This window comes from Homalodisca vitripennis, chromosome 5 (genome assembly GCF_021130785.1).
Source record: "Homalodisca vitripennis isolate AUS2020 chromosome 5, UT_GWSS_2.1, whole genome shotgun sequence".
NCBI lineage: Eukaryota > Metazoa > Arthropoda > Insecta > Hemiptera > Cicadellidae > Homalodisca > Homalodisca vitripennis.
In genome coordinates this window covers 162,675,423-162,699,275 of record NC_060211.1, presented here as the reverse complement: position 1 = coordinate 162,699,275, position 23,853 = coordinate 162,675,423, and the positions used below count along the sequence as shown (strand labels likewise).

Genomic DNA, 23,853 nt, shown 5'->3' with positions numbered 1-23,853 from the left:
GGAATTAATAATTAGTAATTATTAATAATTAACAGAAAGAATACAGGCCACAAAAGTCAAAACGCTCTCGTATGAATTGTATATTTTAACCTAGACTGTAGTTAAGTGTTAAAGTTAGTTTATCCACCTGAGGAAGAGATCAGATTGCAGATCTCGAAAGGTAGTGTTTACTGAATTTAGTACTCTCACTATACGATGGGAAATGTCTGGAAAAAGTTGTGTTAACTCACAATCCTTCCATCGTTAAAAACAAACTTTTAAACAATGAATTGCAACAATTAAAGATTTGAATTTTAACCAAGCTACTATCAGTGTATTCTACTAGATCTAAATTTTCGTGTTTAAAATAATATAAATAGTCACGCTTTGACACATTTTGAATTACAAAATGAAACATAGATATCCGGAATTTTGGTCATGTTATTAATATTTTTACTACAAATAGTATGAAACCAATTTTTGGAATGACTACACAAAAGAGATTATTTAACAATTATTTTGTAACATCTTCGACCAATAAAAATTAAAAAGCCAGTTTTTTCAATAATAGCAGGTAAAAAATGTTAATTGTGACAATAAGTGTATTCTACTGAATAATAAAAAAAAAAAAAAAATAAACTAAAACAAAAATACAACCCAAAAAACAAAAACAAAAAAAACAAAAAAAAAAAAACATACAAACAACAAACCAAAAAAAAACTAACTAAAACTAAAAAAAATAAAAAAGATAAATAAAAAAAACAAAAAAAACACCCCCCCTCCCCTCGCAACCCTCCTCACCCCCACCCCACCACCCCCCCCCCGCCCCAAGACCCCCCCCGCCCCTCTCCCCCCCCTCCCCCCCAGCCCCCCCCCCCCACCCCCCCACACCCCCCCCCCTCCCCACACCACCCCCCACCCACCACCCTCCCGCACCCCACCACCTCCTCACACTCTCCCACCACCCGCCCCCCCCACCCCAACTCCCCCCACCACCCCTAACCCCACCCCCCCTCCTCCTACCCCCCCTTCCCCCCACACCCCCCATCCCCCCCCACACAATCACCCCCTCAACGCCCTCCACCCCCAGCTCCCCACCCCTCCCCCCCCCGCGCCACGCCACCCCACCTCCTTCCCCTACCAACTCCACCCCCCTCCACCCTAACCCCACCACCCCCCCCCCCCCACACACCCCCAACCCCCTACCCCACCCACCCCCCCGACCCCACCCCCCCCACCGTCCCGCCCCCCTCCCCCCCCCCCCACCTCCACCTCCACACCCACTCCCACCACCACCTCCCTACCTCCCCGCCCCCCCCCACCCCCCCCCCTACCCACTCCCCACCACCCACCCACCCCCCCGTCCACACAACGCCCACCCCCCTGTCCTCCCCCTCCCCCCACCGCCCCACCCCCCCAACCCCCTCCCCCACCCCACCCCCCGCCCCCCACCCCCACACCCCCTCACCACTCCATGCTCAACTTACCAAAAGACACCCTCCCCTCCCCCCCCCCCTCCACTCCTCCCCCCACCCTCACCCACCGCACCTACCCCCCCCCCCCCCCCCCCCCCCCAGCCTCACCACCACCCACCCCACCCCACCTCCCCCCCACACCTCCCTCCAGCCCATCCAAACGGCACAAACGCCCACACCCAATATGGCACCCACCTACCCTACTGTCACACTACGTGTATTAGCTATACCATAATATAAAGAGTCCAATCCTCACACACTTGAATCCAAACAAAAACGAAAGCGACAACAAGATAATACTATCCGACAAATCTTATTGATAGTTATCCAATCCTAAGCTCTTAATTTTAATCGAGGATTCCATTAGATACTATGTGGAAAAAAAAATGGAATTAAAATACAACAAGCATTTACTTTACTTTATTTTCAGTACAACAAACACAGGGAGCCAAGTTTGTTTTCCACAGTTTTGTGTATATATGTATGTGCAATGTGTGTTGTGTGTTATTGTATGCTATAATATTTGAGTTATATAATATATAGATAATAAATAAATATAATTATTAATATTAATAATCAGATATAATTATATTAAAACTTACTTATCAGCAGTGTAGGTCGACTTATTCTTTTTCAACAACTCGTACCAATGCACAGGCTTGCCTATGTAGGTACTTTTTCCTATACTTTAAGAAATTTTAATGTTTTAATCATATTTTTTAAATAATTACATTATAAATTAATCTAATTCAATTATAATTATCATTTCTTTATTTGGAAATAAATAAGGTTTTTGAATTGAAAAACATCTGTAGTTGAGCTGGGCGTAATAGTTTCGCCGGTCCAGTGTAAAGCGAATGCTCTTAAAGTAGCTCAATTGGTATTCCTTTAGGTTATTTCGAAAAACATAGTCACAGTCCTTAAGATGACTTTTCCAAAGACAGGACTGGTTGAAAAGGAATTTCTAATTATTCTACGTGAGGCTGTAGGCATTTCAAGTATTATTTAAAGGCCTCGTATATTCAGAAAATCTGCTGAATGAAAATCTACGAATATTATACTGTTTACGTCTAAAAATAACAAGAAGTCGCGATGTATATTTTATCAGAAAAAATAAGTTGTTCAAGTAATAATTTACTGAAAGTCATGTCATTTTCTTAAATTGCGTTTAATTTTACAATGTCGCTAGCAGTTACTCGTGGCTTCGCACGCAGTTTCGTATGTTTTGCACCTGCATGACCACTTCTGGTTCGAGTTATAATTATATTTCCGACGCCAATGTTGAATTTTACTTCTTCCCAACGATCAACAAAATTTATTTTTTTATTTTTTTAAATATTTTTTAAACACTTTTAAGTGTATATTTGTGTATTAAGTGTATTGTGTGTCAGTTTTATTTACTTTGGTATTAGTATTTTTTATTCGAAAGCTGATTCTGCTTCTCTCCCGATCAAGAAAATGTATATCTCTGAGAAACCTACTTTTGTCAAAAGACCACTTTGATAGGTTTCGCTGCTTTGCATGCAATTTAGTACACGTTTATGACCACTGCTGGTTCGAGTGAATTAAATTTTCGACGCCAATTTTAGGTTTTCCTTGTTACCACGATCATAAAAATATACATTAAAACAATTATAATTATGGCCATTATAATTTACTTCGGTCTCAGTATGTTTGGGTCCATAGTTGATTTCCCGATCAAGAAAATATATAGCACAAATCCGAGAAGCCGACTTCTGACAAAAGAGAACTAAGATGGGTTTTATATCAGTCTTTAAATTTATAGTAAACGTTTTTTTTTTTCAATATTTTAGAACATTTAGAGCTGAAATTGGTATATTAGTTCAAAAGAACAGTCCAGCGAAATTTCATCGGCTGCTTCAAAGGGAGTCTTTGGAACCTTCTTATGTTTAAGGACGTTTTATAATGTAGATTAGTACTTACTTAATCGCTGAAATCTAAAACTGAAAAATTCTGGCATTTTACTCACTAATGCAATAAATGTAACCTGAGACGCCCCAGGGCACTGCTGGACGACCTTCAGTAGGCGCTTCACTCATCTAGACTTGCCGTCCATCCTGAAATGCCGATGACTATGTTCATCTTCTTTATTGTTCATCTACTTGTTATCGACTTGACTCCATTAACTACATTTCAGCAATTTCATCATTCTCACAGCACTAAAGTATATGCTAAACTACACTAATGCTTCTGCTCTCCAGTCCAGTCATCTGGACATTTGTGTCATAAGCTGCTCTGAGGGGAATAACCCCTCAGAGTATGCCACGGTTCAGGTCAGTTCACTCACTATAAATGTAACAACTATAAAGAAACAATGTTTACACAGAACAGTTGATTACATTTGACAGGCTCATTCAATTAATATTACACAACTTTAGATACCAAGATGTCATTTTTCATTCCTTTAAGGACAAGTGGGGCGTTGCCCGGAGGGATTTTCGAAATAGGCCTATATTCATCCCAGGGATCATAAGACTGTATACTCGTATGTAAAATTTCAGTAGTCAGTTTAGAAGTTTACGCGTGAAGGAAAAACAAAGAAACAAGCGCACTTTCGCATTTATAATACTATTATTAGGATTTCCAAGCGTTATAAGTCATTAAAATACGTGTAATTCTTAGATGTTGTAACTCAGATACGTATTGTAAAATTTATTTTTATTTTCGAAATTTTCCGAATTTATTAATTTACGTCGTGTAATTTTTCATAGAGGATTCAAAATGTTATTTTTTTCTTTAGATTACTAGGAACCTAGGTTGGCCTTAAGAGGCCCACCAAAACAGGAGTGTTTCTGTAATGATAGATCAGACAATATCAGAACATATGTAAAATGAGAAGGATCACCCCTCCCATTTCTAGCTCTGACATGTCTCTCTACTTGGCGCTATTCGTACTTTAGTTTTGGTAACGTGAGCAAACACAGAAACTAATCAGTGACCAATAGGGAGCTGACGCCATTGTTTTGTCGATCAGCTGTTCTGCGCTGACTAATCAGCTGATAACGTAGGCCCATGTGTGAGGGTCCAATGTCGCCACACTGGAGTTAATGCACTCAGTCAATATTAATTTTACTTCAGGATAACTTCATATTATCTCACCATTGTGCGTTCGGTTGTCATCTAGTCATGATGCAGCGTAAGTAATAGATTTTATAATTTTCTATTTTATACATGTACATGCTTTTTTTGTTTTCTTACTGTTGATGTATAATTTTTTTCAAACTCAGACAAAATTAGTAATGATATGGTGTCACTTATTGAGGCTAATGTTAGATTTTCATTAAAACTTGGTTCAGAATTAAAACTATAAAAAAACCTTTCGCTGTGTTTACTATAGTATAATATACAATATCTGAAACTCGTTTTGTTATAATGAACAATGTTATCATGTATTTATTGAAAATTCCCAAAACCGTTAGAGTGTTAAATTATTGTTTGTAGCCCTACTAAATTCCAAGAACACCCAGTTTCTTGTTTATAATTTTGTATTTTAAATATATCAATTTTGAATTTTCAAATATAGACGTCTTTGGTAAATTATCTATGAGAAATCCTGATTATCTATGAGAAAACTTTCAGATGCAGATTCAAAAAGACACCTTGTTATGAATAATAAATGTCGAAAAAGGGGTTTTAAAAATGAGATTTGCGAGTAATCAGCTCTCATCTAATTTAAAATTTGTCTCGTGCAAGAAAATCAGTTTGGGTTTTATTTTTTTTATGAATCTATATTGTTTAAAGTAAAAATTGGAAATGTATATTTACCCCCCCCCCCCCCCGAATAAAAATCGGAGCCTCACTATTTACAAAATACATTTTGCTTTAGCCTTTACTTCCCTTTGCAGTTTCCCAAACCATCCACGGCATTAGCATTAACTATAATTATCCCATAGTAACTGAACTATACGTAATGTTTTAGCCGAAGATATGGACCAGTACTTGCACTACGTGGGCGGAGCTTACGGTGCTCTGGCCCTGACTTGTGTGGCAGCAGGTTCGGCTTACTACCTGGCCAGCAGACCTATTCCAGAAAAACCTCTGGTGCCACTGAACCATCAGAGCTTCCTGCTACCGGTAAGTCTCCATTTGGAATTTCCGTAGGGATATTAAGTTTCTGCACTTCTTCAGACGTCCAATCTAAAAGTGTAAGGATACATTTTGCTTTTTTATTGCTACCAGTGGATGCAGGAATTTTCGAAGACTCAAATATTGCAGATTGAGGAAAAGGCGGCCAATTGATTAGTCGTAGTATATTCTCTGGACACCTGTAGGAAGGTGGATTGGATTGGCTGTGTTAGGTATGCTTCTTTCTGCCCACGTAATTCGAAGAGGAATGCCTTCCAGGAACGTTATCACCCTGAAGTATCTTGAAGTCCTCAACATACTATTTCCAGTGGGATATTATATAACCGTCTACGAAAACATCGTGGCTGAAAAGCAACTACCAAGCATAAATAATCTGAAATAATCTGTTGGTTCACTGTTGCAACAACATAATTAACGTTTATTTTGCATTTATTTGTATTATTTATTATTATGTATTATCATTATTATTTATTGTGTACTCTTTCAGGTCTGATATACTGCCTAACTGTTATTTAGTTGCTTAAATTGAATAACACGTATAGTGTAATACGGAGGAACAGTGTTTAAATTATTAACGCTAAATAAATTAATGCAGACAAATTTGACATATAAATTATAATGAAGGCAGTAATAAAATATTACCACAAAAAAACTGAGAGGATTTATAAGTAAATTTGAATAATAGTATCGATCTATATTTTATACGGACAGAAGAAGCAATATACCAAACAATCTATACCTTAAAAAAAGAAAAAGGGTAGATAGAAGAAGCAATACGCCCAACAATCTATCCCTTATAATAAGAAAAGGGGGTGGATAGAAGAAGCAACATGCCAAACAATCTATATTTTATAATTAGAAAGGGGGGTAGATAGAAGATGCAATACATCAAACAATTTATCTCTTATAATAAGGAAAGGGGGTGGATAGAAGAAGCAATAAGCCCAACAATATATACCTCATAATAAGAAAAGGGAGTGGATAGAAAAATCAATACGCCAAACGATATCTTATAATTAGAAAAGGGGGTAGGTAGAAGATGCAATACATCAAACAATTTATCTCTTATAATAAGGAAAGGGGGTGGATAGAAGAAGCAATAAGTTCAACAATATATACCTTATAATAAGAAAAGGGGGTGGATAGAAGATGCAATACGTCAAACAATTTATCTCTTATAATAAGAAAAGGGGATGGATAGAAGAAGCAATAAGTTCAACAATATATACCTTATAATAAGAAAAGGGGGTGGATAGAAGAAGAATCAATACGCCAAACGATCTATATCTTATAATTAGAAAAGAGGGTAGGTAAAAGATGCAATACATCAAACAATTTATCTCTTATAATAAGGAAAGGGGATGGATAGAAGAAGCAATAAGCCCAACAATATATACCTCATAATAAGAAAAGGGAGGATGGATAGAAAAATCAATACGCCAAACGATCTATATCTTATAATTAGAAAAGGGGGTAGGTAGAAGATGCAGTAAGTCAAACAATTTATCTCTTATAATAAGAAAACGGGATGGATAGAAGAAGCAATAAGTTCCCAACAATATATACCTTATAATAAGAAAAGGGGGTGGATAGAAGAAGCAATACGTCAAACAATTTATCTCTTATAATAAGAAAAGGGGGTGGATAGAAGAAGCAATAAGCCCAACAATCTATACCTTATAATAAGAAAAGGGGGTGGATAGAAGAAGCAATAAGCCAAACAATCTATCCCTTATAATAAGAAAAGGGGGTGGATAGAAGAAGCAATAAGCCCAACAATCTATCCCTTATAATAAGAAAAGGGGGTGGATAGAAGAAGCAATACGCCAAACGATCTATATCTTATAATTAGAAAAGGGGGTTTATAGAAGATGCAATACATCAAACAATTTATCTCTTATAATAAGGAAAGGGGGTGGATAGAAGAAGCAATAAGCCCAACAGTATATACCTTATAATAATAAAAGGGGCTGGATAATATATACCTTATAATAATAAAAAGGGGAAGATAGAAGATGCAATACATCAAACAATTTATCCCTTATAATAAGGAAAGGGGGTGGATAGAAGAAGCAATAAGCCCAACAATATATACCTTATAATAATAAAAGGGGGTAGATAGAAGATGCAATACATCAAACAATTTATCTCTTATAATAAGGAAAGGGGGTGGATAGAAGAAGCAATAAGCCCAACAATATATACCTTATAATAATAAAAGGGGGTGGATAGAAGATGCAATACGTCAAACAATTTATCTCTTATAATAAGAAAAGGGGATGGATAGAAGAAGCAATAAGTTCAACAATATATGCCTTATAATAATAACAGGGGGTGGATAGAAGATGCAATACGTCAAACAATCTATCTCTTATAATAAGAAAAGGGGATGGATAGAAGAAGCAATAAGCCCAACAATATATACCTTATAATAAGAAAAGGGGGTGGATAGAAGAAGCAATACGTCAAACAATTTATCTCTTATAATAAGAAAAGGGGATGGATAGAAGAAGCAATAAGTTCAACAATTTATCTCTTATAATAAGAAAAGGGGATGGATAGAAGAAGCAATAAGCCCAACAATATATACCTTATAATAAGAAAAGGGGGTGGATAGAAGAAGCAATACGCCAAACGATCTATCCTTATAGTAAGAAAAAGGGGTGGATAGAAGAAGCAATACGTCAAACAATCTATATCTTATAATTAGAAAAGGGGTTTGATATAAGATGCAATACGTTAAAAAATGTATGTCTTATAATAAGAAATGGGGGTGGATAGAAGAATCAATACGTCAAACAATCTATCCTTATAATAAGAAAAAGGGATGGATAGAAGAAGCAATAAGTTCAACAATATATGCCTTATAATAATAACAGGGGGTGGATAGAAGATGCAATACGTCAAACAATCTATCTCTTATAATAAGAAAAGGGGATGGATAGAAGAAGCAATAAGTTCAACAATATATACCTTATAATAAGAAAAGGGGGTGGATAGAAGATGCAATACGTCAAACAATTTATCTCTTATAATAAGAAAAGGGGATGGATAGAAGAAGCAATAAGTTCAACAATTTATCTCTTATAATAAGAAAAGGGGATGGATAGAAGAAGCAATAAGTTCAACAATATATACCTTATAATAAGAAAAGGGGGTGGATAGAAGAATCAATACGCCAAACGATCTATCCTTATAGTAAGAAAAAGGGGGTGGATAGAAGAAGCAATACGTCAAACAATCTATATCTTATAATTAGAAAAGGGGTTTGATATAAGATGCAATACGTTAAAAAATGTATGTCTTATAATAAGAAATGGGGGTGGATAGAAGAATCAATACGTCAAACAATCTATCCTTATAATAAGAAAAAGGGGTGGATAGAAGAAGCAACATGCCAAACAATCTATCCCTTATAATAAGAAAAGGGGGGTGGATAGTAGAAGCAATACGCCAAGCAATTAGTCCAGGCACGAAAGAGAAATGGGCGAAGACGCTAACAGATCTCTCAAAAGTGAAGTGAGCGCTTAGCGCCAAGTCACTTCGGAAGAGAAATGAGCTTTGCAGCCAACATATCGCTTCGAATTAATCTCGTATTTACCGGACTTGTGTACCTAAGTGTTTCACTACGTACCGTATAGTAGCACGCGATATCTATTATATAGTATATTATGCGAGTACGAGGTCTGCAAATAGGGTCAGCTGTTTATTGTAGCTTCAAATTTACACCTCATTATGATTTACGTTGTGATAAACGTCATTATGATAAGCGTGAACATTTTAGGTTCGAGGCCCTAAATTCGCTCTTTGGTACACTTTGTTCCAAACGAAGTAATTCTATAATTTTTGAAAGGATCGTCAATGCAAGTAAACAAGTTAAGTCAATCTTAATATAATAATAATATATAATATATAAATTTGAAATATTGAATTAAATAACGTTACTGTAATGGGTAATTTTAATATTAATTTGGGCGGAACCAATATGTAACGTCGCACTATGTAAAATTATTAAAATTGTGGACGTTTGTAATGGAAGCAATAAAATGTGATCTGTAAAAGAACTAAAGGTAAGGTACATTGACCAGATCGATACATAGATAATCTTTGATAGTTCTAAGAATCGGATATAAATAAACGATACCGATTTCAAATACATTTCTTGGAAGTACATATACCTATTGTAATCTGCCTCATATGATATGAAACGGGAGCTTGTAGACATGATAACTGCCTTATCTCTAATTGATTCAAGCTAAAAATGGTATGTTATTAACAAATTATACATGACCGATGAGTTTGTTAGCCACCTTGAACCAAAAGTTTCAAGATAACTGTCGTTCGTGTTCGTGCCAAAGTTTGATATTTAATAATGTACAAAATGGACAGTAAATAGAATATTTTGTATAAATTGCTCGTATATGCATATGAAAATGTTAATAATTCCCCATTTTTATTTTTATTAATATTAAATTATGACTGTCGTTCAAAATATTGAAAGAGAATCTCTATTAATAGGCATCGGAAATCAAAATGAGTAAGGGTTTTAAAATTCTTACAGTATCTACAACAACGTTTATTCTTATGAATGTTTTATGTATCATGCGATTTTAAGATACCGACAGTTTTAAGTTTAGATTGATAATAAAGATTAAAGAAAAATATTATATACTCGAGTCGTCATATATATATATATATATATATATATATATATATATATATATATATATATATATATATTAAAGAGTCATCATACGATTATTATTCCACAAAATAGACTTTACGCTAATATTGCACCTTCAATTTTTTATTTCAAAACGACATCGCATATAAAATAAAATTTTCTCACCGGCTGTACCGGAAGTGATATTATACTTGAGATCAGTTGATTACAATTTTCAAGGTCAGTTATTGCATAATCCAGCTCTTGTACAGATGGCTGAATTCTGGTGGAGCGCGGCACTTTGTGAAACAGTATGCAGTAAACGTGTACGCCTTGCAGGGATATCTGTAGCGTTTGTTATTGACAAGTGAAATGTAGAAGGGTGGAAAGGCTAAAGGACTTACTGTTCGAGACACTTATGCTGCTACCTAGCGAGCTACTCACCGACTAACTGCTGGCATTTTACTAGAGGAAATGCAACTGTAAGTTAAAAATTAACTATGTGATTTTATTTTTATTTATCGAAAATACTCCCTACTCGATGACATACTTTGACAAACTAATACAATAGGAATATCAAAAGTCCTGACTGAAAGAAAGTCTACAATAAACAATGGAGGTTCTTACAGTACAGGTTAAGTTCAATATTCCAACTTTTTGTAAAACCAACCACACAAAATAGATTTTTTTCTTTAATTGTTAGCTCTAGGCTAATAGGCTTCGGGAAATCCCGTGCCGGTTTAACGTACTACTTGATTTTAGACGTAGGAGTCTAGTAAGGATCTAGGATCACTTTTCGCCAAGGGTCCATCGGGCATTCTTAATCCGAAAAGGAGGATCTCGGATGAAGCTCCTTATCCAAGATGCAGTTGTGTTAAGTCAGCGGAGTTTTATTTTGTTTTAAATAAATTTGTTAATTAAACTCAAATATCAAGTCTTTCTTCAACTTCATTTAAATTATTTGACGGGAGAATTTTAGTTAAGTTTTGAACATTCATCCTATACTTCTTAATTAACTTAAAACCTTGGCTTCCAGTATGGTCCATATGCAAAGCACGTAAAAATGATATGTTCCAAAGTCTCACTATGACCTAAATTACATCTCGGACATATTATTGTATTGAAGTGCTGACCAATAGTAAATAGATTTTTATTAATACTGGCGTGACCAAATCTTAATCTTAGAATTTTTATAATTTCCCAACATTCCGTTCCATCATTGAACTATATAACTTCATCACATGTATTGGTAACTGAATAACGTCATATGACTTATTTTCGAAGAATACCCATTTTTTTACACAATTATTGCTTATATTGCGTATTTTCTCGTTGCCATCAGAGTTACCGATAGCCCATTTAGCATTTTAGTGAAAACTTGACCGCCTTTTGACCTTTTAACCATAGAATCAAGAGGGTTCCTTGGAGCAAGAGAAATCTATGTACCAAATTTTTAGTCTATAGAACGTCAATATCCTCTTAAGAGTTGTTGCACAGACGGACAGACAGACAGGCATAAATTACTTTTTGGGAAATTTTCTTAAATTTTGAAATTAATGCCTTGTGAATAGAAGAAATACTGAACATTTTTGTCTTCGTGTGTGGTAGATTTTGATATTTCCTTAAGGTAGTGCTATACCATTTATAAATAAAAATGCTGTATTTGTAAAAAAAAAACTGCTACAACTGTAAAAACTGATATATTAAAAACAATAAAATCCAAATGTACCTTAAATTCCAGCTTTTTTTAATAACCATAGAAATGTACGTTTTAGAGATATTCACACTATTATCCTAACACCAGTCCTCTGTTACACTTGTGATATATCAGTGAATAAAATCAGACTAATATGTACCGACGTTGAATTTCAGTTTCTATAATATAATCACCGTTCATAGGATCAGGCACCTCAGCGAGCCGTAAAATTCACCTGGCAAGATTTGTTTTACACGGATGTATTGCTTATGGTATCTTAAATATTTCAGGCACTAGCCTTGCCTTGATCACAAACTATTTCAGATTTGCATACTAAATTGTTTAAACATACATCATAAAACTTGTCCTTCGAAAACATTTCGGAAGGTCATCTCTTCTCCTGACTAGCAGATAGTAACTTACAAGACTACTCAGGGCACACTCACTCATTCTATTGCATATCAATTTTCAAAAAAAATTTAATTTTCGGTTGATTGATAACACCTGGACAATAGATTAATAGATAGCGGCGCAATGGACTGTCAGGACCAAGCAAACATTTTCCTTACACAACATCTTTTCCTAATTAACACTATCTGCCTCCGACATAAACTGTTTGTTTTACTTATAGTGGGATTTATTATTTCCAAACTACGTTGTATATTACCTACAGGAATTGTTTTGATTATATGCTCACCGAAATTTTACCTGAAATTCCAACTCAATGGGCAATATCTTCTATCAAAACTGCGAGTCAACAGGTTTGAGCATTATACGACATCGTTTAAATAATATCCATTATGATTATTTTTTCAAGGTTGTGACACTAGGGTTTACAATCGTATCCTATTAATTTGAAAGTCCAGCAGATAGTCCGATTACAATATTGTGGGCACTTAATATAATGAGAGTACTAAATATTGTAATACTATGCTGTTATATAGTCCGCTGGTATATTTAAGGTAAAAGGCTGTCACGCTAATTAATAAAATGTTTACTGGTTTAATAAAATCAGTTAAATACTTGGAAATCGCAATTTCTGGCATTCGTGGATTACCTCAAAATTGAGGCTCATAGATTGTGGGACAGAGGTATTATACCCTGTGTCGTTTATTTTGCTTTATTGATACATTTTCGTCACACCACTGAACGTTTATGTGTTTATGTGAAAGTTTACAATACAATAATACACAATAATACTTATAGTTATAAGTAGCTTCAGGGACAAATATTGTTTCTGTTTAAAAAAAAAAATAAAACGTCATGAAAACTATTTCAAAACTTGTGATTTTTGTAAATTATAATTTATAAGTAAAAATATCCTAAAGTAACAAATATGGTACTTCCTGAAGCAATATGCTATAAAATTTCACATTTTTATATTTAGCCGATTTTATTTGGATTTGATTACAAAATAGCTTACTTTGGCGACTTTAAATATCTGTAATTTCACGATGAGTGATACAACAATTTCTGCTTGTACTATATCCAGGAAAGTTATCTTAAAGAGCTATGAATGTAACGTAACAAATATCTTTCAAACAGGAATCCTATTGCACCACCTTAGCCTATCATCAACCAGTCGGCCAAGTGACTTGCTTGTGTATCATCGGTAGACTTACGAACCGAAACGTAACTAAGCCAATAAAACAACTACTATATGATCAGTTTTTTTTATCAAAATACATTAAATTAATTTTCTATGCTAATCTACCCAGAAGCTAGCTTATAATATTGTAAAACCTTCACATATCAAAGTTGCTCACTGTGTCCAGTAAGAGATATTGTAATAACCAGCTGAGCGTTATGTAACCATAACTCATGGTCTCGTTGTAGCACTAGTGCTGTAATGAAGGCCATTACATGGTGGTTGCTGTCTGATAGGACTGTTTAATAAGTTAGGTTGGCTTAAATTAGTTTTATCACCCCATACATATATAAAACATAACTCAAATCTAAATCAGAACATATATATACTTTATCGCTAGTAATGGCGATTCAAAGAGTAAAATACTTGGTTTGGTTTTAACAAAAACCCAATAAATTGAATCTTTTCAAATGTCTGCTTTCATTTCAGACAGATTTGATCATGCATCGTATATAAAGTTCATATCGTTGTTAATGCGTGGAGTGTCTGAATTATAATATTTGGGTGACGAGACGATTTTCCAGAATTCTCAAATTGAAAAATGTGAACATGATCTCGGAAGTCAATAAATGAGCCCATTAAAGATTTTTTAAAGAGAACCAATTTTTTTTGTTTTGCGTTCGAGGTTACATTTGTATTTTCACAGTCTGGTAATCCATAAATCCTTAAAAATATCTTTTCATCCAGATTTTTTTAAAACGGCCCCTCCTCAGCTACATACGAGAAAGACACGGCGCCCAATTGGAGTAGGAAGGATGAGGACCGAGTGCCAGACGTCTGAGCAGTACAGTCAGGTGACGGGCGGAGTGCCAGCAGTCGGGTAGTATACGGTAGGCTGAGCCTTTGCTGTCTTGTGGTCCATTTAGTTTTGTCGTGACTGTTCATGCAGTAACACCACTGCCCATCTACTTGACGATTTATAGATATATTAACACGAACTAGCAATCACATACAACCTATCTGTGTATTCGGAGCTTAAAGTAAAGTGATAACAGCCTTCATCATTCCCCAGGACCATTCCGTATCCTTTGTTTGTTCTCTTAGGACAAGAAGCTTAGAAATTGCACCTAGTCCTAAAAGACCTTTGCGCTGCTTCCGGAGGGACAGGATATTATGGCTGAGTAAAGTTGGGGATAGGGTCCGCCTCCTGTCGAGATCCGTGAGGAAGAACATTAATCTCAATCATGTCCTCTAGAAGAAGGGAGGCCTCCACCAGCCTCTCCAGTCAAAGCAGGCGGTGGGTTGTACACCCTTATTTCTAGGCTATCAAGAACCTTTGACTCTTAGCAAACCCGACCAACTCCAACAGTCATTTCCTGCAATAGATTAGACCTATCGAACTACCCTTGCGCCCCAGAATCTTGACATTTGCGGTTAGTGATGTGCCGCTCCTGGACATCCACAAGGTTGCCCAAATTTAAGTGGCACTGGGTTATTGCTGTACCCAGTGTGGGTTCAACTGGAAGGTATAAAACAGCCAGAAGTAAACTCTCCTGGGGAATCCAGTACCCCAGAGATGTCCTTCATTAGAAGGCAGGTAGCTTGTCTTCAAAAATGTTTGTTAGCTGTCAGAACGTTAGGGAAACATTTTTACACCAGCCATTGGAACACCACAAAACACATTGTTACGGTTCTTTGGAATGTGATCTATGTGTATCCATCATATGCCGCTTTCCTACTAGTTGTCTGAGCGTTAGCGAAATCTGATACTCGAGTGGCTGGGAACATTTAATTTGTTTGTCCGTGCCTTTGCAAAGAACGAAGTAACCTACACATATGAAAGTTTGCTTAGAGCTTTATTTCTATATAGACAATATAGAGTTCGGTGTGATCATGGCTGTCACTCTATGGAATTTGGTTGAGCGTTTGGGAACGTTTCACATTGGCCTTATTGGTAGCCATAATGGAAACGAGAAACTCGCAGACCAAATAAATGAGAATAATCATATGACATTATAACATATTACATAGAAACACATGTACAGTATATATAGACTTGAGATTTTGCTTGAAACCTTAGTGAAGCTTGTTGTACGACACGTGTTGTGGTGTATTTCCACCTTGTTATTTTACTTAAACGTATGTCAAATATTTCAACAAATAAATAATTAAAAATGTATATATCTACTTATAGTATGTAACATCCTAACAGTTTAACACATTATTTAAGTAGCAAGTTTGAAAAAGAAAATGTAGTCTACATACATGAAACTGATGATCATGAATATACGTACATAAGAATTGCCCATAACTCCCATAACTTTTGCTAGGATCATCGTAGACATGTTTTGTTCATGTCATTGTGTGTCCATTGAATAGACTTTAAAATGACATGTCACAAGATAGGAGTTGCAATTTGAAAATGTAAAGGTATCCCCCCGTACCCTCCTTTAAAAATGAGGATGAAATCTTTTACCTTCAAAATACCCAAACAAAGTCATTCAATAAGTATCGTGAAGATTGTACATCGATATTTCAATCCGTTTGGAATAGGCCTATACCTAAGCGTATCAGGACTTAATTTACGACCTTAGATATAAGGGATGTTTGCTCATAACCTTTGTTAGGATCGTAGGATATATACATATATAAATTACAATTACTTTAATTTTTTTGTCAATAGCCACCTTCTTTTCAACCTTGTCCACATTTTAGCGATGCGACATCTTCTCGTGTAATATACTCATTTATCGAATTTCAATAAGAAGCTCTGGCATTAAAGTCCAAGCCAACATCAGACTTCACCTGAGAGCTTTAAGACGCTTAACTATTCCGTTCCCCTCTGTTTCAGAAACAAATCATAATATACAGTACTGACATGTAAATAACTACTTAATAGTTAAAACCCTATAATTGTAATTTATTTTGGTATATAGTTCAGTGTAAGTAAGTATAACAACTTTACGACTAAATGTCACAAAACCAACTTAGTCGTAATCGTTGTTGCATACTATAAAGTGTTGAATAGTAAAAGTTTTCTATATATTATTATACTCAAAAATATATAAAATGTGCATAAAAACGTTGTACATATTGGATTAATATTGATTAGAGATCCATTTTTCTCAAATATTCAAGCATACGCTTCCTGACATTTGTAAAATTTCCACTAATCAATAGATTGATGTATTAAAAAAACAATTTAAACTCAATCAATTGGCAATAAAATAAATATTGAATGAGCCTTTTTTAATTTGCCCGGTGCTAAACCCCCCGGTCGGCGTAACCAACAACCTTAAACATTACTAAATTTTTTATTTCGTTGGTGTATTAAATCATTAAGTAATCATAAGGTCAAATTATTTTCATTTTAATATAACGTAACGTCTTCAATACACAGTAGACGTACAATTAGAAACGATATGTGAAAACACGTTTGTAACAGTGCAATTACATGTGCATTTCGGATCTTCTAAAGTTTTAGCACTATATCGTTTAAATTAATATAAAATTATTTAAAATAATTTTAAAGAATTTAAAATTAAATATATTTGGAAAAAAAAATAAAATACCTTTATGGAATCATAATTAGTATTATTTTTCCCCTCCATACATAATGGAGTAGAAATTATGGTGGTAGTAAAAAATATAATTTTTATTTTAAGTAGAAAAGTTTGTTGTGGGATTTCCCGACTCATAAAGAGTAAATGTAGTCATATAATGTTACACAAATTTGGACGTGAAAAAGATTTTCCAAAGTTACTATTGAGCGTTTTCTTGGATACCCAGTCCATTTAAAATTTGTTATTCTTTAGATCGTTTACTCAAAATCACTTTAACCACTCTGATGATTTTATTAGGTAGCCTACATATTCAATATCTACAGTTAGTATGAAATATTATACCATATAAATCGTAGTTGTTACGAAATCTGGCATGTACGCCTCATTTAATATATCTGCTTCAATACCGTGGATAACATTTTACTTTTTTGAATTTTAATATTTTTAACTTTTAATTATAATATTATAAATTATAAACTTAAAATGTTACCAAATATCATATTTTTATGTAAAAAGCTATATTAACTGGCTATTTTGAATAAATTTTGTCATTTTCAATCAAACTGTATAAAGCGTATACATCACATCTACGTAACCTTAATTTACGGCGTAAAGAAAGTTTTTGCCATAGTATTTAACTTTTTATTTAATTTATATCTTTTAATACAAATCGGCGCAGGTGTTACTCAGTTACAGTCTGAGAATACTATTGCAGCGCCGCGACTTGTTTATTGACTGCGAAGGCCAACAATGGACCAGTGACACACTACAGTGGAGCCGGCTAAACATAGCCACGTGATTTGCCATGTGATTGGTCAACTGACGGTCACGTGACCACCCTTCTCGTCTGGCCGTAGTGTAGTGAGCCAACAACAACAGCGACAGCTGTTACTCTGTTTATTGACATCAACCACGTATTTACTCAGCTGTACTCTCTTCCAGAACAGCGAGGAATTCTTTTTAAACTATGCGAAAGTAAAAGCGTGTTTAAGGTATCCCCATATACGATCAAACACTCCCTTAGACCAAGTATCTGATAGCAATCAGCAAAAGATAATTTCAGCCATCGTTCAGTGAAGCAAAGAAATCAGTAACACTACGTTTCGAGATCTGCAACCTGATCTCTTCTTCAGGTAAATAACTAACGTAACACATAATTAAAGACTAGACTAAAATAAACAAATCGTACCAGAGCGTTGTTACACGCTTAAGTCAGGAATCACAACCACCATGTCGTGTGTCAACTTCACTCACTCTAAAACATGTACTTAATTATAAACTAAACAAAATACTAATTATATTACTAATTAAACTTCAAACAAAGAAGTTAATTTTAAGACTACCTTTTCATGCCTTACATTCAGGACTAGCTGTCTGTACTAAGGACCATTTTGATTTTATGCCTATAAAAACAATACTAAATATGAAAAGATATTATGCCGTTATTTGTAATCTTAAATTTATAGTAATTGTCTAATTTCAAAAACATTTTTAATACTGACCGAGTACTAATTTTAGTTTTTATATCTTTATTTTGTAATTACAAATCTCTAACTAATTTTATTTCATGTTTTCAATATTCAAATAATATAAGCCTTACAGGACAGACTAAAATTCATTTGGATGCGAATAGAAATGTCTATAAAATGATACATCTGCCATAATTCTGTGACCAAAATTAAGAGAATTACAGTCTTTGAAGTGTAATATTGTTTTTATTTAGTAATAATTAATGCTGATTTCTGGCAACCGGGTCTTAATTAATTTATATCCTCAACGGCCAAATTGAAAAGGTTTTTATAAGCAAAGTGAACCAGAGTACACAATATAAGTAACATATTTTAAACCTAAAAATCCGTACTTATTCCTGAATTCCTCATTTTACTTTAAAGGCTAGTTGATGGTGTTCAGATATGTACTCCTAGGCTACACATAAACATGCATTACAATTCATATCTGATGTATCTTGTAAGTTACTACATATTTTACTCAGGAATTTTTAGATATTTTCCTTTAACTACTGACTGTACACCCTTTTTTTTTGAAAAAAAATCACGTAAGAGGATTAAAACGTTACAAACGTATAAAAATAATAATTTAGTAGAACTTATACTGATCAGAATGAAGGATAGAATAATATTATAAAAAACTGAAGTTAAGGCGTTGTCTGGATTAAAAATAAATGCCCACATCTGTTTAAATAATTATAAAAAAGACGCCCATGTTCTGGAAGCGAAAATACTTTTACAAAGTAACATTTTTTATATAACTGAGCGATGCGGAATAATTTCATGTACTAAAAAAACTTGTCTTTATAAAGCATAAAGGTGAATAGAAACGTTTAATCTAAACCTAAAAAAGCCCATTGTTTTGATCAGTTTTATCATTTGGTTATTGGCAATTATAAAACTGTTTCAATAATACGGATTAAGAGAAAAATTATAATAATTATCATATATTCATAAACAAGTACTTTAAATAAACAAAACATAACAGACCCGTTATATTATTAATACCCATAATACCCAATTATATGATTCAGATTCGAGATTCAGACACCGGTAGTTTACACATATTTTTTATGAATACGCCCTACAACTATTGTTTATTTTCACATGTTTTTTCGATACATTCAAAATAAATATGACTATCAAAATTAGATATTTGTATCAGTTTATCTTCAGAGTTTTTTAATTGAAGGAATCCAACATGTATTCTTTTTTCTTGCAATTTTTGGCATTCTTCTGCTTTAGCATAAATATTGGCTTATTATAGGTCCTGCTTGTACTGAACTAATATTACATATGTGCTGAGGCTCATCTTTGTTTAGATTACTTCATATTTCGGAATATGTGTTATAACTGGTGTTCAAAAAATGTCCACATATTTATTACGTAGTGGTTTATTCAATGAAAAATAAATTTGTATGATCAATTTCGTATACAAACAAAAAATATGGTAATGTAAAAAGTGGACCTTCCCAAATATATTTGAGTTTCAATTATAAGTTCACCGTTATGGAACATTGCTTTTCAAATACTCTACAGTCTTGTTGTATTCATATTTTGCGTTTTCTCTTATTTATATTTTAAAATTTAATGGTTATATTTGTAATATTTAAAACTTTGACATTTTAATAACAAAAATTTTGTATAATACATTAATATTTTTAACGGTCCCTTAGTGTATGTATAAAAGATACATTTTAAGTTATAAACTAAATTTGTTGCTTAAGAAATCGTAAAGTTTCTAAACATTATTTTTAATCCCATAACAATCTACCTAAAAAAACTGTTAAACAATGTTTTCGCTTGTTCTTTTAGCTTTGTTACTTATAAAAGGATAAAAGGATCTCGCACATTGGCTTCGTTATATGTTACAAAAAAGAACACAATCTTTCTAAGATTAGTGTTCTGTTTGAAACACGTAACGAAGCCCGAAATATTTTTGTTCTTAAAATCATCCATTGCTACTATTTAACTATCAGTTTCACATTTCAATAATCCTTACGAAATCAAAGAACCTAAATCCAACCAAATCAGTCAAAGGACATTTACAACACCTGACAGACAGCAAGACACTAAAATCATCGCTATCTCTGGCACAAGGTTGCGGGCGAAATTAAATCTTCCACTCTTAAACATCGTAAAATTGGATAGGCACTATTACAGTTAGTACTACTGGCAATACACCTGGGTATGCGAGGTTGGCACCCAGGTGCATTCTTACCGACGAGCTGTAAAACAACAAACATTATTACGCGACAATGGCCCAACACCGCCCCCGTACACAGCGCGTCGTCAAGTATTTGGTGCTAATCAAAACAACCGCCAAAAGAACCTCCAAGTACAACTAAAATAGAACTGCTGAAGCAACCATGTGCGTACGAGTCGGCGTCCATTATGAGATAATTCAATCAATAAATCATAAATCGACATATTTATGACGTTCGGATCTATTTTTTTACAGTTGTCTATACTACGATTAAAAACTGTTCCATGTGCGTACGATTCGGAGTCCATTATGAGATAATTCAATCAATAAATCATAAATCGACATATTTATGACGTTCGGATCTATTTTTTTTACAGTTGTCTATACTACGATTAAAAACTGTTCCATGTGCGTACGATTCGGCGTCCATTATGAGATAATTCAATCAATAAATCATAAATCGACATATTTATGACGTTCGGATCTATTTTTTTTTACAGTTGTCTGTACTACGATTAAAAACTGTTCCATGTGCGTACGATTCGGCGTCCATTATGAGATAATTCAATCAATAAATCATAAATCGACATATTTATGACGTTCGGATCTATTTTTTTTTACAGTTGTCTATACTACGATTAAAAACTGTTCCATGTGCGTACGATTCGGCGTCCATTATGAGATAATTCAATCAATAAATCATAAATCGACATATTTATGACGTTCGGATCTATTTTTTTTTAACGGTTGTCTATACTACGATTAAAAACTGTTCCATGTGCGTACGATTCGGCGTCCATTATGAGATAATTCAATCAATAAATCATAAATCGACATATTTATGACGTTCGGATCTATTTTTTTTTTACAGTTGTCTATACTACGATTAAAAACTGTTCCATGTGCGTACGATTCGGCGTCCATTATGAGATAATTCAATCAATAAATCATAAATCGACATATTTATGACGTTCGGATCTATTTTTTTTTTTTTTTTTTACAGTTGTCTATACTACGATTAAAAACTGTTCCATGTGCGTACGATTCGGCGTCCATTATGAGATAATTCAATCAATAAATCATAAATCGACATATTTATGACGTTCGGATCTATTTTTTTTTACAGTTGTCTATACTACGATTAAAAAACTGTTCCATGTGCGTACGATTCGGCGTCCATTATGAGATAATTCAATCAATAAATCATAAATCGACATATTTATGACGTTCGGATCTATTTTTTTTTACAGTTGTCTATACTACGATTAAAAACTGTTCCATGTGCGTACGATTCGGCGTCCATTATGAGATAATTCAATCAATAAATCTTAAATCGACATATTTATGACGTTCGGATCTATTTTTTTTACAGTTGTCTATACTACGATTAAAAACTGTTCCATGTGCGTACGATTCGGAGTCCATTATGAGATAATTCAATCAATAAATCATAAATCGACATATTTATGACGTTCGGATCTATTTTTTTTTACAGTTGTCTATACTACGATTAAAAACTGTTCCATGTGCGTACGATTCGGAGTCCATTATGAGATAATTCAATCAATAAATCATAAATCGACATATTTATGACGTTTGGATCTATTTTTTTTTTTTTACAGTTGTCTATACTACGATTAAAAACTGTTCCATGTGCGTACGATTCGGCGTCCATTATGAGATAATTCAATCAATAAATCATAAATCGACATATTTATGACGTTCGGATCTATTTTTTTTTTTACAGTTGTCTATACTACGATTAAAAACTGTTCCATGTGCGTACGATTCGGAGTCCATTATGAGATAATTCAATCAATAAATCATAAATCGACATATTTATGACGTTCGGATCTATTTTTTTTACAGTTGTCTATACTACGATTAAAAACTGTTCCATGTGCGTACGATTCGGAGTCCATTATGAGATAATTTAATCAATAAATCATAAAACGACACATGTATGACGTTCGGATCTATTTTTTTTTACATTTGTCTATACTAAGATTAAAAACTGTTCACCCTCGCGTGACGTTACCGCTGACGTTAATAATTTGTGCTCATTCAGAAATGGCTTTATGGATAAATCAACTGAAAAAATGTTATTTTGCACGTCCGGTCGAAAATAAAAGCTTCATAGCACGAAATTAGTGCATCACTGAGCTACAGAATTTTAATTTGGTTCTTAGAGATCACAACTTTTTTGAAGAGACTCAGGTGTACGAGTATGTACGATAATTAATTGTTTATTAATAGTACGACAATTAAAAGTCTACGATTATTCATCCAGTAAAACAGTGATGACGTTTTAGACAGAAGTTTTAATATACAATCAGCCTATTGCAAAATTGTTCTCATAGTAGCACTTACTGAACATTTCTTGATCACCAATAGCCAAAAAAGTTTAAAATTGGTACAATAATTAATCTACTCAATACCTTCACTAATCTTGTTGGTCCCCTGCCCGCTTTGACTTGAGGGGCTGTTTCAGAGCTGAATTCCCCTTCTCCCGATAAGACATGACTTTGAGATTAGTGCCCTAATTTTTCCTCATGGATACATTACACCCCTACCCCCTAAACCTCACCCATCCAGAATATCCTGTCACTCCGTAAGCAGCGCTTAGGTTTTTATAAGACTGAGTGCAATTTATAAGCTTCTTGTCCTAAGAGAACAAAAATCTTGTTGTTTAGCTTTTTACGCCATTATTTCGTTTCATATGGCGGTCTTTCAAACTTAAAAATTCATACCTCTGCTATTTAGAAACATAAAGAAAAACAAAACAAAAGTGTGTAGAATGCATATAACACTTATTAAAATTGGTTTAAAATAGTGTGTATCTCGAAATATTGATTAACATGAAAATCTTATGAGAATAAATTAATAATATTTTAGTTATTACAAAATCTACCGATTTCTTCCGTCAGGGCCGGAAGGACTATTTAAATTTACATAAACGAAAAAAGAATATTGATAAAATGGGAGGGAAACGAACCTACTTAACCCTTTAGAAACGTGGGTTAAATGGACTAAGTAATCATACACAACGCAAAGGTCTCGCAGTTATG

General features: G+C 34.1%; 1 protein-coding gene across 1 annotated transcript in view; it reads left to right on the top strand.

The window, feature by feature from the left end:
• Positions 1-23,853, top strand: part of LOC124363079 (long-chain-fatty-acid--CoA ligase 1) — a 117,839-nt gene that overhangs the window by 5,397 nt on the left and 88,589 nt on the right. Inside the window, exon 2 of the mRNA XM_046818172.1 lies at positions 5,395-5,549. Within this exon, the coding sequence (XP_046674128.1) occupies positions 5,395-5,549 (155 nt within the window). The remainder of the gene's footprint in view (positions 1-5,394; positions 5,550-23,853) is intronic.